The sequence below is a fragment of the Perognathus longimembris genome, chromosome 12, assembly GCF_023159225.1.
Source record: "Perognathus longimembris pacificus isolate PPM17 chromosome 12, ASM2315922v1, whole genome shotgun sequence".
Lineage (NCBI taxonomy): Eukaryota > Metazoa > Chordata > Mammalia > Rodentia > Heteromyidae > Perognathus > Perognathus longimembris.
This window is the reverse complement of record NC_063172.1, coordinates 56,440,906-56,459,372: the sequence shown is the minus strand read 5'-3', so window position 1 is coordinate 56,459,372 and position 18,467 is coordinate 56,440,906. Positions and strand designations below refer to the sequence as shown.

At 36.4% G+C, this 18,467-nt stretch overlaps 1 protein-coding gene and 1 non-coding gene across 2 annotated transcripts in view; both read right to left on the bottom strand.

Moving 5' to 3' along the window:
* Rp1 (RP1 axonemal microtubule associated) overlaps nt 1-18,467 on the bottom strand; it is a 166,788-nt gene that overhangs the window by 128,875 nt on the left and 19,446 nt on the right. Inside the window, exons 3-6 of the mRNA XM_048358668.1 lie at nt 10,874-11,037; nt 6,382-6,468; nt 3,667-3,799; nt 270-421 (exon numbers count right to left, since the gene is read on the bottom strand). Coding sequence (XP_048214625.1) covers nt 270-421; nt 3,667-3,799; nt 6,382-6,468; nt 10,874-11,037 — 536 coding nt within the window. The remainder of the gene's footprint in view (nt 1-269; nt 422-3,666; nt 3,800-6,381; nt 6,469-10,873; nt 11,038-18,467) is intronic.
* On the bottom strand, nt 2,954-3,157 carry LOC125361116. Its single transcript, XR_007212901.1, has one exon. It is a non-coding gene; the product is annotated as a small nucleolar RNA SNORA73 family (small nucleolar RNA).

Genomic DNA, 18,467 nt, shown 5'->3' with positions numbered 1-18,467 from the left:
GCAGAGCGGCCGCTCTCTCCTCCGCTGATCGCGTGGCTGGCCAATGGCGGCTCCTGAAGGTATCATGAAGGAGCTCCGGGTAGGCATCTTCATTACACTTTTTTGTGAAATAGAAACTTACTGAGGTAGTACTTAACATTGCTCAACTGTGTATTTAAAATGCACTTAAAATGCAATTTAAAATTATTTAGAGGGGGAATTTTATGGATTTTTTTTACCACAAATTAAAATCTTGTTAAATTCAGACAAAAGAATTTCTATTTACTTACATGTCCTCTTAAAAAATTAAAGGAGCTCTTTGATCTAAGTAGTTGTCTGGATCCTGAATCTCCCTTTTCCCCATAGATGGAAATGTAGACATTTGCTACTGTTCCAGCATTCCACAATTCACCTGTTGCCACAAACACTTCATATACTGTCACTGATAATAAAAGAAGAAGCAGCTTTAGGTTCCTAACATTACTGACATAACTGAAAGTAAACTGCATAAATATAATCAAGAGTTCTAGATACAGGTGAGATAAAGCATTACTAGCCACTGAAAGTAGCTACAAAAACTACAGAAGATTCTGTAACAGCACAACAGTGTGAAGAGTACATTTTAATGTGAAAACAATCAGTGGGCTTACCATTTTTATTCCTGACAATTCCTCAACTTAGACGTAATACATGAGAAACTTGAAAACAGGCATGGGCCTGCCCACGAAAACAGAAACCTCCAATGTTGGTTTAGGAGCATGAAACAGAATACTTAATACATAGAGCTGGTAAAAATATTCTATCCATTCCCTCTCACTTCTCTATTCTCTTAAATCCCAGTGTCTGTGAAGAAACCTGAAGCTTGTGCATTGCTTGTGCAAGTGCAAAATGTAGCAATTATTATGGAAAACAATCTAGAGAATTCTTAAGAAATTAAAATAAAATTATATATGATCCAGCAGTCATACTTCTGAGTATATTCAAAGAATTCAAAGTAGGGGGCTGGGGATATAGCCTAGTGGCAAGAGTGCCTGCCTCAGATACACGAGGCCCTAGGTTCGACTCCCCAGCACCACATATACAGAAAACGGCCAGAAGCGGCGCTGTGGCTCAAGTGGCAGAGTGCTAGCCTTGAGCGGGAAGAAGCCAGGGACAGTGCTCAGGCCCTGAGGTCCAAGGCCCAGGACTGGCCAAAAAAAAAAAAAAAAAAGAATTCAAAGTAGGATCTCAAAGATGTATTTATATTTTCTATTTATGCATTTATATTTCACATATTTTATTGTAATATTATTCATAGTAGGTAAAAGATTGAAACAATGCACCTTTCTTGATAAACAGACACTGTAGTATATTCACAAAAAAATTAGTATTCAGTCTTTAAAAAGAAATAAATCCAATTACATGCAATACAATGGATGGGCCAGACAGATTTCACACGAAGTGAAATAACTTAGTACAATATGAGTTTATTTGTATGAGGTATCTAAACTAGTTAAGATCGTGGAAGTAGAGTGGTGGAGGCTGGTTGTAAGAGCTGGGAATGAAGGAAAGGGGAATTGCTATTTCATATGTATAAAGTTCCAGCTTTCAAAGTTCTAACAGCCTCTTGCACAATAGTGTATATATACTTCACACTACTGAAATATATACATAGGAATTTTTAAGATAGTAAATTTGATATTTATGTTACCACAACTGAAAAAAAAAGTTTAAAAATACAGTTGAAAAAAATAGCTCACACAACTTAGGAGATCTCATATTTGCACTACTTTCTTAGCAACTCATCTTTCTAGTATATATGACTCTTCAGTTATATATGATAGAACAAAGTACAGCAGAGAAAAAATCCTTATTTTTATACTTCCCATGGAGGCTGTTGGTCACCTACAGTGACACTGTTTCAGTATCATTGCTAGCATATTTGGTAAAAATATGGTTATCATTTGTTCTATATACCACTGTCCTAGATCACTAAAAGCTTACCAAATTTGTACATAATACACACAGAGAATGGTAAGAATTCCAAGCCACATAAAGAAACTAAAAAGAAAATATTCAGCCAGGTGCAGGTGGCTCAGGCCTGTCATCCTAGCTACTCAGGAGGCTGAGAGCTGAGGATCATGGTTTGATGCCAGCCCAGGAAGGAAAGTCCGAGAGATACGTACCTCCAATTAATCACCAGAAAGCAAGAAGTGGCACTGTGGCTCAAAATGATAGAAGGCTAGCCTTGAGTGAAAAAGCTTAGGGACATCACCCAGGCCCCTGATTTCAAGCCCAGGGTATCATTTATACATACCAAAAACTGCAACGGAAATGAGGGAACCTAACATATAGCTTCTGATGCTGATCACAATTTACCATCAAGAGAGTTGGAAAACAAAACAAAATGCTCTCTGCATCACTGCTAACAATGAGCAGGAATAGGACCGCTAGGGAGCTTTTGGGGTGATGCTGTGGGCTGATGAGAACAAATAGAATGATTACCAACGGTAAGCAAAAGGTATTTATGAATAGTGACAACAAATCTTGTGCAAACTCTTTTGGTAAATAGGGCTGTTTGTGTCTTTTCAAAACATCTTAACTTCAGAAACCTCACAGTGAGTATATACAAAGGCTTCCTTAGCCTGTGCAAATGTAGCAGCCTATGTTCTCTCGAAAGTGGATACAAAACAAAATGATTATGTACCTAAGTCTAAAATTAAATTATCTATATGATAGAGCTCTTCTGAATCATCAGAAAATGTTTCATTGAAAAACTAAGATATCATGTTATGGAGCAATACAACTAAAACTGGAACAAATCCATTTTTATTAGTTGTCCATTTAATAATTTCCCATACGTTTTCCCCTTCTTTTCCAAAGCAGAGGCTACTAGACCTAAAAACACAAGTTCAGGACAATTCAGAACAGTCACATCTGAATTTATTTATGTTTTTACTGTGTAGTTTTAACACCTGAATTTTTTTTTAATAAAAACTGTTTCCTGCATGGTTCATCTCCTCAGTCATTGTCCACAGGACTCTGGGAAGTTGTAGGAGTATGCAGGTGCAGACACAAAGCCCAGCTTCATATCCAACATTATAGAAAGGGACTGTACATCACGGGGCAGAGCCCTATGCTTCCCTAAGCCACAAGGACAGAGCCCGGGGAGAGTGACCTCCCAGGGTGGCCATGTTGGAAACACCTGAATTTGATGGGAGGAGAAACAGTGACTACTTCACACTGAGTAGATCAACAGCCTATTTATTCTCAACTTCATTAGCACAAAATTTGACATATCTCTGCTTTCAGATAAATGTTAAGAAAGTCATTGAGCAATTGTGTTTTCAATTTCTGATCCAAGATAAATTTTCAAAAATAAGGGAAGCCTGATAGGAAAAGTACATACTCATTTGCATTTCTTAGTCCAATGCTTCATTGGACATCCAATTTTCTCATGACCTTCTAAGAATTAATTTTCTTGTTTTGATTGAGAAGCATTACTGTTGACCTACCAAGAGCCTATGTGACAAGAACATATGAAACAACTAAAAAATACTACGATGCACATGCTGAACCAACAGAGGTAATGGAGAAGAAATTAGAGTTGAGTTCATTCACTGCACTACACACAGTTAGAGAGTTCTCTTGTCCTTCCGCATTTCAGCCAAGGATTATCTGTGATGCCCCAAGTTGGATCTTTCCTACCTGGAATGACTGGCTGTCCTTTACTTAAGAGAGGAAATTCTCGGCAGATTTCCCCATCCTCTTTATCTCGGGCCAGCCACCGTTGAACAGGTATGTAAAACTGTTTTCCACAATTCATGTTCTGCAACCGTATCTGCAACAGAAATACCATTACTTGCAAGAAAGACAGTCTTATCAGAATGTTTAAAGGTTTTGTCCAAGCCTGATGTATATGTCAAAAATTGTTTTATGTTTTAATAAGAGGAAAACTTTTAATTCCTTCTATTGATATCTCAAGTAAATGGCATTTGTTTTCCCTAGTTTTGAAATTTTTCTAATTTTTTCTACTTTGTTTTGTTTTTGTGCCAATCCTGGGGCTTCAACTTATGCCCTGGGGCCTGTCCCTGAGGTTTCTTTTGCTCAAGGCTAGCACTCTACCACGTGAACCACAGTGCCGCTTCTGGCTTTTTCTGAGTAGTTTGTTGAAGACAAGAGTCTCACAGACTCTTGTGTCCCCCCCTGGCTTTGAACTGTGGTCCTCAGATCTCATCCTGCTGAGTAGCTAGGATTACAAATGTGAGCCACCAGTGCCTAGCTAATTTATCTACTTCAAAATACTTATATCAAATGTCAGTTTTCTCCCATTTTTATGTAATTTATACTTTTCCATTTATAAAGAAATGCTTACAGTTTTTAGAAGTCTGTTATTTTAAATCTACTATTTAAGGTGATTTAATAAAATATTAGCATGAAATTAGATTTCACACACTATAAATTTAAACTGATACAGTTCTGGTCTGGGTCCTTAGCAATGATTGAGATTCAAGCAGCTTGCGAGCCTATGATATATCTACCCGTGGAGTTAGACAAGGATGTTAATAAACCCTAGTAGGAGCTCAAAAATGTAAAAATCTATCAGCTCACAGTAGAAATTGTTTCTTGATTCTAAAATCTAGCCATTCATAAATGTACCATTACTCTTCTAAAAGCTTAAGTGAAGTGTTATTATTAAATTAACCTTATTTTCACTAGAATACTTAAAGTCAGAGATTTTTTTTTACATTAATGTGCTCAAGAAATAACACTGTTAAAGGATTTCAGCACCCCCAACCTATTAAAATCTATGCATATCAGACAGGTCCAGGATTCTCAATTTTAGGTGTGTATCAAATATGCTTCTAATGCGGTGTCACTTTAGCAAAGCTACCTGATAACAAGGTGATATATCTACCAGTTTGCAAGGGGTTACTGCCATAATTATTTGGTTTGACTTTTTTTTTTCTTTTTCTTTTTTTATGCCAGCACTGGGGCTTGAAATTAGGGTCTCTTTCTCTGACATTTTTGCTAGTGAGTGGTGTTCCACTTCTTGAGCTTTGTCTCAACTCTGGCTTTCTACTGGCTAACTGAAGATAAGGACCTCAGGCTTTGCTTCCCTGGGCTGGCTGGGAACCTCCTCACATCTCAGCTTCCAAGCAAACTAGGTCTATAGATGTAGGCCTCTGACAACTGGTTGACTTAGGTATTATAATGAAGCTCAAAGCTAGTCATTGGAAAACCAAAATGAACTAGCAATTTCTACTTTTCTTAATTTTGTAGTCTTCCCTAACTAAACATGAAAGAATTAGATTCCTAAAAACAATGTGATTTTTTTATATATTGGATCATTTTTGCTACTATGTATGAAGCCAATGTCTTTATTCAAAGATTTGAAGAAAAAAAATTCTAAACCCAGTATCCAGCATTCAATTTGGCCAAATAGATACATTATATTAAATGCTTAGAATAAAATGTTGAACCAAGAATGTATCTCAGGGCTGGGGTACCATGTAGCTCAGTAATATAAAGCAGACTTAGACTGCACAAGGCCCTTGGTTCAATACCTTTTTCATACAAAAATACATACATACATACATACACACACACACACACACACACACATACATACATTATTTCTCCACTGGTATTGAAAGAAGTGAAGTAAACTTCAGGCAAGCAAGTTGCCTTACAATGATGTAAGATTTGCCACAGACAGAAAGACAAGGAAATTTCAGTCTGGTTTTATAGCATTCCTTTGTAACACTACATAATCCTTTCAGATCACTTAAACCTGTCACAGCATCCCAACCTCATGAGTATAATATTGTTTATCAGTTATCAATCAAGTGAGATGGCAGCAATATTAGTGGTAAATTTCATAAACTAGGTTAGTGAAAAAGAAAAATGGGAAAGGTAGCATTATATAATGTGTCTATTTGAATACCATACTCCAAACACTAAATGTGGCATAAAAGAAAACATTATTTCATATTGAACCCAGAGAGTAATTTTAAAATCTAACCTACACATTCTGTATTTTCACAAAGTAAAGTTTTACTTTTGTATTTTTTTAGGATACTTTGGTCATTCCAGTGCAGAAAAAGATGGCATTATCAACTACTGATTTCTAATAAAAGCAAATCTGATTTGGAGTAACTGTCTTCCATGAATCTTTCACAATTTATCTCACAAATTGTAAAACCATAGAAAAGCAAGTCTTCCAAAAATATCGAGAATATGTTAAGATGTTCACTGACTTTTGAAGCTGTTGTCTTGAGAAGCATTAGGTTTGATTTCATAAATTCACTATAAGTATGAAATACCTCTCTGAAAGATGATACCTGGGAGGAATCTGAAGACATTTTTGCCAAAATTTTTCTATATCTTAAGGCTTTGCCAAAAGTTTTGCCAGATCTTTACCTCCTTGCAATGCCAGGAAGGTGCATATCCAGAATTAGTGTGGCCAATACGAATCTTAAATGGCACTCCGATGTCTCCAACTGTGAGCTATAAAAATCAAGAAAGTGTTTACAATGTAATTTCACAAAATCTATCTTAAAGCAGTACAGATTAAGACATATATTGATTAAGTGGTAAGTTCATCCAGAAGATAGAAGTATAAGCCAGGGACTAGTTGCTCAGCCCTGAATTTACTGTGGGGAAAAAGAATAAAGAAAGAGAATAAGGAAGATGAGAAGGAAGAGGGAGAAAGGGAGAAGGAGGAAGAAAAAAAGAAGGAAGAAGCAATATAACTAGAATTTCAAACGTGTGCACACCTAACAGAGCACTAAAATACGTATCTTTTTCTTTAGGTGCTATGGGTTGAACATATGCTGAGCTATATCCCCGGCCCTATAAAGCAAAAATTTAACACAACTGAAAAATAAAACTGACAACCCACAGTAATAAGAAACTTCGATACCACATTTTGAGTAAAGGCTAAAACGACTACGCAGAATCACAGGAAACAGAGACTTTAACATTACACACCAACTAAATCTAACATTTATAGAGCATCCCATTTAGCAACAGAATATACAGTCTTTTCAAGTGTACAAAGAACATTCACCATGACAGACCATATGTTGTGTAACAAAACAGAAAAACAACAGAATCGATGAAACCAAAAGTTTGTTCTTTGAAAGAAAAATAAAATTTACAAATTTATAACTGTCCTAACTAAAAAGAAAAGATTTAAATTGCTAAAATAAAAATGTAAAGTGTCGGGGCTGGGATATAGCTCAGTGGCAAAGCGCTTGCCTAGCAAGTGCAATGTCCTGGGTTCGATCCCCAGTACCAAAAAAGAAAACACAAAAAAATACAGTTAAAAAAAATGTAAAGTGTCATTACTATGCAGAAATAAAAAGGGTTACAAAAGATACTGTGAAATGCTAGGAAACTGTAGCTACTGGGCAGGGGGGAAATCATGGTTAGAGGCCAAGTCAGGTTAAAAAAAAAAGTTTGTGAAACCCCATCTGAACCAATAATAATAATCAGAAAAAAACTTGGCATGATGGCACATCCTGTCATCCCAGCTATGTAGAAATGCTAAAGAGCCCAGGCGATTTTTGAAATTTCACTATCTTCTGTGGAAACCATACATAATGACTGTGTATTTTCTTCAGGGTTATCCTGATAACTAAGCATGTAAGTGAAAGATTGAGAAAGTCTTTATTTTCATGTCCTTAATTTTAGAGTTACCCTTAAGCCTTTAATTTCCTGCCTTTATATGAATGTACTTGAATTCTTTATTGGCTTTTAATGACTATATGTATCTTAAAGTGTTGTAAATCATGCTGTATTTATGTGTTAGGTAGATTTGGGCCACTGTAAGCTATAACTGTAGCTTTTAATATGTGAAATGGTGAGGTCCTTTCTTGACTCTTAAAGCTGAGACAGTGTTTCATGTGTTCTGAAATTTTTAGACAACAGTGGCGTGAGGTTATTAAAAATAGTGAATTGGTTTGTGTTTCTTTTAAGGAGATGAGATGGGAAAACAATTCATTTGGGGAAGGATGTTTATCTGTCTTAAGATAATTTGTTTTAATATTCTTTTGTAAAGATAAAAAGGTGTTTTTTTTAAGTTTCAAAAAAAAAAAAAAGAGCCCAGGCGAAGGAGGAGGAGGAGAAACCAAGATGCTACTCAATAAATAATGAAAGTAAGGGCTGGGATATAGCCTAGTGGCAAGAGTGCCTGCCTCGGATACACGAGGCCCTAGGTTTGATTCCCCAGCACCACATATACAGAAAACGGCCAGAAGCGGCGCAGTGGCTCAAGTGGCAGAGTGCTAGCCTTGAGCGGGAAGAAGCCAGGGACAGTGCTCAGGCCCTGAGTCCAAGGCCCAGGACTGGCCAAAAAAATAAATAAATAAAATAATGAAAGTAAAGAGGGCTAATGGTGTGGCTCAAGTAGGAAAACACATGCCTAGCAAGTGTCAAACCCTGAGTTGAAAACCTCAATACCTTATCAAAAGCTGTGTGCAATCGTATGTCAACAAATTACACAATCTAGATAAAATGCATAAATTTCTACAGCACACCCAAACCACCCAACTGAAAGGAAAGACAAAACACAAACAGATCTATCACAAGAAATTGGATTAATAATCAAATACCTCCTAGCAAAGCGAAGCCTCAGACAGAAGTCTTCACTGGCATATTCTACTGAATATTTAAAGAAAATGGTAGAGAAAAAGAAAGGAAGGGAGGGAGGGAGGGGAGGGAATGGGAAGACAAAGCCCAGAGACAGTGGCCTGACCATGAGTTCAAGCCCCAGGACCAACAAACACAGAAAAAATTAAAATGAATCCAAAATAAGAAATACAGAAGCTCTTTTGGAGTTGTTCCAGGTCCAAGTAACAGGGAATCCAAAGAGATCACATAAAGTGGGTTTCCTTGCAAGGAAATGACTAAAGTAGATAGAGGTATAGTTGAAACATACTAGGAATGCACTACAAGCTTGAAGCTGTAAAACTGGTAACTTTTGTGTATTTTATTGTAATAAACAAAAGAGCTATGAAAGAAACAACAAGGAAAAAGAAAGGGGGGAAACAAAAGTTTTTCTACAAATTCTTTTTTTAAAATGCAGTGCCAATGGTTTCTATTTGCAATCCTTGCTATTCAGGATGGAAGTTCCAAGCCAGCCAAGGCAGAAAAGGCCAAGACTCCAATTAGCAAAATGCTGAAGTAGAAGTATGGGTGGAGTGAGTGAGTGAAAAAGCAACGCCCTGATTTCAAAGCCCAGCACCACCCCCACTACAAAAACAACAGATCAATAAAACAGAAAGAAACGAGTTCATAACAATAGATAAAACCATGATCAAAACTGAAATAAAGTTAATACACTTAATGAAGTTACTGCATGTAATGAACCTAGTATTACTACAAGCAAGGTAAGTGTAGTCATGACAAGGTGTAGGGAAGCCATTCCTGGGCTTACACACAGAAAGAGCTGTAATGCAAATTGCAGAAGTCAGAAAAAAATTAAACTACAAAAACAGTTTCCTGTTGGAAAAGGAAATGGATGAGGGGTTAAAGGTGCTTTTTTCAAATTATAGAACTATATGTAGCTCTAAAAACTGCATGAATATATTATTTGATTTTAAAGGAAGCATAAAATGCAAAACAAAGTAAGCAGATCATACTATTTATGGTATAGTTACTCTGAAATTATTTCTCATACATAAAAAATGACTTAATTTTCTTTTTTTACTTATGCTGACCACTAATACACCTTAACTCTATTTAAAAAGTGTGTAGAGGGCTGGGGATATAGCCTAGTGGCAAGAGTGCCTGCCTCAGATACACGAGGCCCTAGGTTCGATTCCCCAGCACCACATATACAGAAAACGGCCAGAAGCGGCGCTGTGGCTCAAGTGGCAGAGTGCTAGCCTTGAGCGGGAAGAAGCCAGGGATAGTGCTCAGGCCCTGAGAACATGGCCCAGGACTGGCCAAAAAAAAAAAAAAAAGTGTGTAGAATGGATTGTTACATTTGCTTAGTGAGAATGGTTGTTCCCAATGGTTCAACCCTTCCTGTGAGCTAACCACACAAATTGTAGTAGCTCAAACACCAAGTGGAGGTAGATACCCTAAAAATATTAAAGGTGCTTAAGGACACCCTGTTGATCGTGATTTGATTTCCTCTCCACCTGTTTCAAGATACTCCTTGCCTACATCCAGCTCTTCATTCAGACTGACATTGAAAACCACTAAGTCTATGTTGACCTATCTTAAGCCCTTTCATTGACTGTCATCTCTGATTTTAGCTTAGCATGGTACTGGTCTCCTTGCTATATCTTTGCTCCTCTTTTGCTTTATACATACTGATTTCATTGAGTTCAGCCATTATCCAAGAAACTTGATATTTTAAAAAAAGATCATAAGTAAAAAGTAGTAACTAGAGCTGGGAATATGGCCTAGTGGCAAGAGTGCTTGCCTCATATACATGAAGCTCTGGGTTCGATTCCCCAGCACCACACATAGAGAAAATAACCAGAAATGGCGCTGTGGCTCAAGTGGTAGAGTGCCAGCCTTGAACAAAAACAAGCCAGGGACAGTGCTCAGGCCACGAGTCCAAGGCCCAGGACTGGCAAAAAAAAAAAGTAGTAACTAATAACTTGATAACCATTTCTTTAGGTTTCATGTTTGGTCATTTTGTTTTGCCCTGTTGACCTACATTTTGAACTCTATCTCTAGTGCTAAAGAAATCCACCTATACACAAACCATAAATTCTCCTATTTCAGTGAAGCTGTTGTCTCTTCCCAAAACATTTATGAGTTTCTTTTGATTGATTTTCTACAGGCATATTGTGTTGTAATAGAAAGCTCTCCCAATTTGATCAATGTACTCAGTCCAAGGTAGCTGCTAGCTGTATAACTTCTATTAACAGGCTTTACTCCATTTATTACTTACAGTAAAGATGTCTTCATGCCCATTCTGAAATCCAACTCCATCTGTTCCATAAAGATATATGGGGGCTGAACTTCTATGATGTCCATATAATATAATGTAAATCTGTGAGCTGGTCCCTGCATTTGGAAAGTCACTAGTGACTATGGAAACTTTCCATTTAACACCTATGGAAGCACAAACAGAACAAACCTTACAAAAAAACATTATGGCAACTTATAGAAATGATAAGCTCAGAACAATAGATTGTCATAAAGGTAAAAGAACACAGGACAGAGAAAACTTACTCTTCAACTGCCTGGAAAATTGCCTTAGAATATTTCAGTTATAGGGAAAAAGGAATGGTTGCTAGAAATGTAAATTAATGCAGCCACTGCGGAATGCAATGTACAGATTCCTCAGAAAACTAAAAATAGATCTTATGATCCAGTAGTACCATCTCTGGGCATTTCCCCCAAAAAATTACAGATCAGAGTACAATAAAGACACTTGCACAGCCATGCTCAGTGCTGTAGTATCCCTTATAGCCTAGTTGTGGAAAAAGCCCAAAATGCCTATAATAAATGAATAAATCACTTCATTAAACAGTAACTCATTTGTGCAACTACTTCAAGAGAATAATTTTTAAATTAATAAATCAAGAAAAGATGAGATAGGTGGGTAGTAGATAAATGGATAGACATAATTATTTCTAGATACTATAAATATCAATATGATGGAATTGAATCTATCCATCAGGAAGACTAGTATTATGTCATTTGAGGGAAATGAGTAGGTGTGGGAAAAATTATATTAAACGAAGTCAGACTCAGAGAGACAAGGGTTTCTATTTTCCTTCATATGTACAAGTTAGACCTAAAATAAACATGAAAACATATACAGGCGTATTCACTTATACACACGAAGTATGGAAGAAGCAAGGCTGGATTCCTGTAGGATAACTGCTTTGAACAACTGACAGCTTAATAAAATGAATACCAGAATCTTGAAACATGTTTTGTCTGAGGTGGTTGAGGCTTAAGGGAAAGAGCCAAAGGGAGAGAGAAAAAGTATGCAAATACAGTCTAAATACTTAATGTCCAGGCATGAAAATGGAATCAGGTAACTTGAAGGCATGGATCAAGGTGGACTGATGTAGAGGGGAGAATGATAGAAGGGACAACTGTGATCAAAATGGATTGTAATCATAAATGAACATGTTGAATTGGAACCCTTTTATACAACTACGTAGGAATATCAAAATAAAGTCCAAGAGTAACCAAATTTTAAAATGAGACATTTGAATTCAAAAAGGGCAAAAGAAAAAAGAAAAAGTTTAATAAATCAAGTTCTTTTGCAACTTGTAAGCATATATTTGGTTCTTTTTGTTCTTTTTTTTAGCTTATATTTACTATACAAGGAATGATTTTGTTGTTATATTTCCATGGATTTACATAGTGAACTCCATTCAATCCCACCCTATCACTGATATATTTTGATGTGGCAATTGCATTTAATATAACCTGCCTTAGAAAACCTCCACATAGACCTTAACTCCTCCTCAACTCACACACAAACCGCCACGCCCCCCATTGAGGTCGCGCATTTTCTTGGGGGGGGGGGCGGGGGGAGCCGACATACATTTCAAGGAGATGTGCTTGTGCGTGTGTGTGTGTGCATGTGTGTGGCTACTGATAGCTTTGTTCTTTCCTGAACTGAGATGCTCACTCCTTGACAAGCTGGTATTTTCGTGCAAAACTTAAAAAAAAAAAAAGTCTGAGGAAAGGCTGCACCTCCTGACATCTCTTTATCTCCCAACCCAGCAGAAGAGTAAAGCACTCAACCCTCAGCCCTCAACCCAAGCCAGCCGGGAATCTGGAATCCCAGAGATTTGGGGGGCCCCTGCCCACCCCAACTTCACAGCCCTCCCCTCAGAACAAAAGAAAAGAAAAAACTGTGCTTGAAAAAAAAGAAAGAAAACTTCCACATATCAGCATTTATAAATATATCATTTGAAATAAGGAAAAAATACAAAACAATTTTTAAAAACCTGCAACCAAGTATGTAAATGATATTCTGCTTAACATTAGGCTGTGTTCTCTTCCCCAAATTTAAACCAAAGTATATTTTTCTCACTGGTCATTCAGATATGTAATCAAATCCTAAATGTGGAGCTTACTTCATATGGTACAATAAATATATGTTAAGTAATATATAATTGAAAAACTCCAATTTAAAACAGAAAATTGCATTTTATTTGTCCAATCATCACAAAAAGCCATGGTAGGCTACCAAATTATGTTGACAATCAATCCACTAGTAAGTAAAAAATTAGTAGAAAATGAATACTTTTTATATATTTACTTTGTCAATTTTAGGGCTTGAACTCAGAGCCTACACACTATTCTGGGCTTTTGCTCAAGACTAGTACTCTACCACTTAAGCCACAGCTCCACTTCTGGCTTTTTTCCCCTGGTAGTTAATTGGAGATAAAAGTCTCATGGACTTTCTGCTCTGGTTGTCTTGGAACAATGATCCTCAGCCTCCTGAGTAGTGGGGATTACAGGCATGAGTCACTAATGGCCAGCAACCACCTATTTTTAATAACAGCAGAAACAATTAAATTTCAATTGAAAACACAGAGATAGGAAAATTCTAGCTATTTTTTGTAGAGTGTCTGGTATGTCAGTGTTCATTGGAATAAAATTAAATAAAACCCTGCAACTTTGCTCCCTTACAAATGTACTGAAAGGGCAAGAGAGAATCAATATTTGCTAAACGTATAAGAACCAAATCAATAGAAAAAGAAATTGCACTTTCCTTTTCTAAACAACTAAGATGGAAAAGGATGAAAAATGTAGAAACAGAAATAAAAATAATGGCACATGACATCTGTTTACTACAGGTTTTTACATCTCCCTAAATCATTAAGTTCATTAAAGACTTAGATTTACAAGGGATTACCTCAAAACCTGAAGAAAAATATAAATGCAAAAGATTCATGTTTTAGTTAACAATTTACATTTCAAACAATCAAAAGACATCATTGAGTGATTACAGGGTCCACTGTCTCAAAAGAAGTGGACAAAAATAAAAGATGATATTTCTGTGAAGAATGAAAATGAATGGAATGAGGTTTCATTGTGTTAAGTGAAACAAGCTAGACTGAGAAAGACAAATACCACATCTGAATTCATATGTGGAATCTGGAACAGTACTCCAATATCAAACCAGAAAAAGATATTATTAGAAAACTACAGCACAATAACCCTTATAGACATAAATGGGAAATATAATCAACAAAATATTAAGTCAACCATAAACTTTAAGCTTATCCCAGGAATGCAAAATTATTCAGAAATTCCTCAGAGTAATTCATTTCATTATAAGGAGAATATGAAATTACACGAAGCATCATTACTCATCTGAAACCACAGTGAGATACAGTGACATACAACAGAAACATTACATACAACTGAAAATGGTGAAAACGCCAAACTTGTTGAGAGACTGCACTCTTACATAAAATAAGAGGCAATAAAAATGGTAAATCACTTTGGGAAGATGGTCAATGAAATTTTAATTTGATACAATTTAAGACTCCATACAAAATTCAATGTAAATTAGAAGAAAGAAAGATACATAAGTAAACTCTAATGTGATGATGCAGTTAGATTAGAGTGATACAGCTACACACTAAAGAATGCTAGGGACTGCAGCACACCACATACAGAACAAACTATCTCTCAGAGCACTGAAACAACCAACACTGGTGACACCTGATTTCAGATTTCTAGCCAAAATAACTATGAGTGAACAAAATTCTGTCATTTTAAGATACCAGCCAGTGGTTTTACTACAGCAGTGCCAGAAAATGGAAGAGGCTTTGGTAATAAGAAGTAGTGTAATCAAGAAGTCTGTAATTGTGGCTTTGGCATTGGAACATGGATACAGGTGCATATTTTGAAAAAGCTTAGATTGCCTTGAAGAAACTATTGTGAGAAACATGAATTTTAAGGTTCTCCAGTGAGGCCTCAGATGAAAATGCTCATAATTTTACTAGAAAGTTGGAGACATTCGTTCTTGTTCTACATTGATGGAAAACTTCAAAAAAAATGTTTTGATGGTCAATGATAAAAAGAATAGTTATAAACTTGGATATTTAGCTGAAGAAACTTCCATAAATATATGGCCTAGCTTCTCCTTGTTTCTCACACTAAAATTCAAGAGGAAGTAAACTAATTGAAAAAGGAACTGTTAGGCAATAAGTAATAAGCTCCTGATGATTAAGAATGCTCTACAGACATACAATGTCATGCTAATAAAATGGAAGTTGTGTAGGCAAATATAAAATAATCATTAACTATATGATTGCACATTTGATTTACTAATTCATTGAACAATCTCAAGAGAAGATAGAGTTATCCAGTAAAGACCCTAGGAGCTTTATTTGCTTTAGAAAAAAACTCACGAGGCTGGGAATGGGGCTTAGTGGTAGAGTTGCTTGCCTAGCATGCATGAAGCCCTGGGTTCGATTCTTCAGTAGCATATAAACAGAAAAAGGCAGAAGTAGTGCTGTGGCTCAGGTGGTAGAGTGCTAGCCTTGAGCAAAAGAAGCTCAGAGACTGAGGTCAAGCCCCAGGACTGGCAAAAAAAAAAAAAAAAAAAACACTAAACAAATGAAAAAGAATTAATTTCCTTCATTTGCAAATAGCTCATATAATCAATACAACAAAACTAAATTCAGATTTCACAATAAAAATGGACAATAATATGAACAAGAAATTCATTAAAATTTAAAAAGTGACTTAGTGGTCAAGAAACTATGCATCATTTCCTCTGTAAATAGAGACAGACAAATCCATATACTTCTTCATCTCTCAGAAGGGAAAGAAATCTTTGGTTTTAAAATGACTACCATCATAACAATGTGAAAAAAACATCATTTGGCATTAATGCAGTTTTATATACTATTTTTAATGGCAATATGTTTCACTGAAGAATTCAGAGTAGTAGGAGATCTTCAGTGTCACAGAGAATCATTTTGAGGACAGACTCAAAATCTGTTTTTATGTAAGTTAATATTGTCATAGTTTCTTCTTTTGGAAAATGGAAAACTGCATTTCGCATGTAGATCTATTCACATGACACTTTTTGCACATAGTACAGTACTAATCTATAACTGCCACGCAAAAAATCAAAGTTATTGTAATTGTAGTTGTTTATAGAATTAGATCATTTATATCAAGTAGGACATCCATTCAACATAGGCTTTAATACTCCCAAAGGTCAAAATCTGGTTCTTGGAGGACAAAAAATATATCATAATTATTAAAAGGGTTTATGGCCCTCTAAAACTCAAAACTGACAAAATACTATTGCTTAGTATTGAATTACTATTATTAAAAAGAGTCAGTGATAGACAAAGGTTGAGTAATTAAGCCATCTAAAATTGTAACTTAAGACAGTTGCTGGTGGTTTATACCTGTACTCAAGAGGCTGAGATCTTAGGATCACAGTTCAAAGCCAGTCTGGGCAAGAAAGTCTACGAGACTCGTATCTCCAATTAACCAGCAAAAGGGCAGAGTATACATATAGGTCAAGTGGTAAAGCTACAGCTTTGAGCATAAAAAGCTAAGGGACAGTTGGTTCTTTGAGAATTTTTTTTTGGGGGGGAGAGGATTTAATTTTTTTGAGTTCTATTGTATATTTTAGATATGAGGTCTTTGTCTGTTTTATGGCCAGTGAAGATCTCCCAATCTGTGGGCTTTCTATTTATCTTGCAACTATATCCTTTGCTGTGCAGAAGCTCTGAAGTTTCATGCAATCCCATTTGTCCAACCTTTCTTTGATTTGCTGTTTCTGGGCCTTTATAAGAAAGCTTCAACCTGTGCCAAGGAGCCCAACGTGTTTCTCTTATTCCTTCCTGCAATGTCTTCAGGGTATCTGATTTTACCATGAGGTCTTTGATCCATTTGGAATTGATTCTGGTGCAGAGTGACATATAAAGATCTAGTCTTAGTTTGTTACAGGTGTTTAACCAATTTTGCCAGCACCATTTGTTGAAGAGGCTGTCTTTCTTCCATCCTATTTTTTAGCTCCTTTATCAAAGATTAAGTAGCCATAGATCTCCAGTTCTATTCCATTGGTCCTCAGGCCTGTTGGGCCAATACCAAGCTGTTTTTACTCCTATACCTTTGTATTAGAGTTTGAAATTTGGTATTAATATTCCTCCAGCATTGTTCAGGCTAAATACCTAAAAAGAGACTTCTCTGAAGAAGAAATGAGGATGGCCCAGAGACACATGAAGAAATTCTCAACATCACTGGCCATAAAAGAACTGCAACTCCAATTTGGCATTGCTAAATATGAAACCAACCCAGATGCCCCTCAGTAGATGAGTGGAACAGTAACATGTGGTACATATACACAATGCAATTCTAGGCCTGTATCAGAAAGAATGGCATTGACCATTCCTAAGGAAATGGAAGGACTTGGAAAAAATCACACTAAGTGAAGTGAGCCAGACCCAAAGAAACATAGACTGTATGGTTTCCCTCATTGGTAATAGTTAGTACACCTCTAGGATAGTCCTAGAAGATCACACACAATAGCTCAACAGCTAGTACACGTGAACACATAAGATGATGCTAAGTGAAATGAACTCCAAGTTGTGGAAATAAGTGGTTTATTACTGTCATTGTTATTTTCAATCTACCATGTGAAATTATGTCATTTTCTTTTGTCTTTCTTTCCCAGGTTTTACCCCTGATTTCACTGTTATTGATCTTGGTACCCTGGGTATTGTATATACGTTTATTGGAACTAAGGAAGGGAAGGGGAATATCAAAATGGAGACACAAAGGATAAAAGATGAATCAAAGCAACCACAATGATTACAAAACTATATGCTGTAAACCAACTGTATAATTAATGGGGGGAGGGAAATGGGGAATGGGGAAGGTGAGAGAAAAATAAGAGAGGAGGTAACAGGTTTGATAAGAAATGTACTCACTGCCTTACATACAAAACTGTAACCCTTCTGTACAATTGCCTATGTGTAGTCGCATCCAACTTGGCATATGCTGTAGACTTCATTCCTGTTGGACTCAGGACCACCCAGACCCATCGCTCCACATACTTTATATCAATCAGATGCTTCATTTCAACCCCATTTGCCAAATCTAAATTATGCCTAGTGTGTGACTGACCAGGATATACCATGCCGACACTAATATTAATCTTGTGAAAGAATCAAGGGCCAGACTGAACCTCCACAATGCTACATTATTTTGTGCCTGGGAAGGATAGCAAGAACAGGGAAGTAAGCAAAAGACATGAAATGACAAATCTAGAGAGCTTTCAATTGGTCTTTCTTAATGAAAGGGCAAACTAATTGCCTATATTTGATATTCTGGTACAAATTCCAGTGTTATTCAAATGGCATGAGTTAAATAGAAAACTTAACATGCAAGTGGAGTGTGTAGATCTATAGGATCATGCCTTTGCTAAGATCCATGGGAATTGCCCCTTAAGTCTGCCACTAAACTGAAGATTTGCTAAGTTAAAGTAACAGCTTCTCCCCATCACTCCCAAGAGTGTATTTATTTACATGATT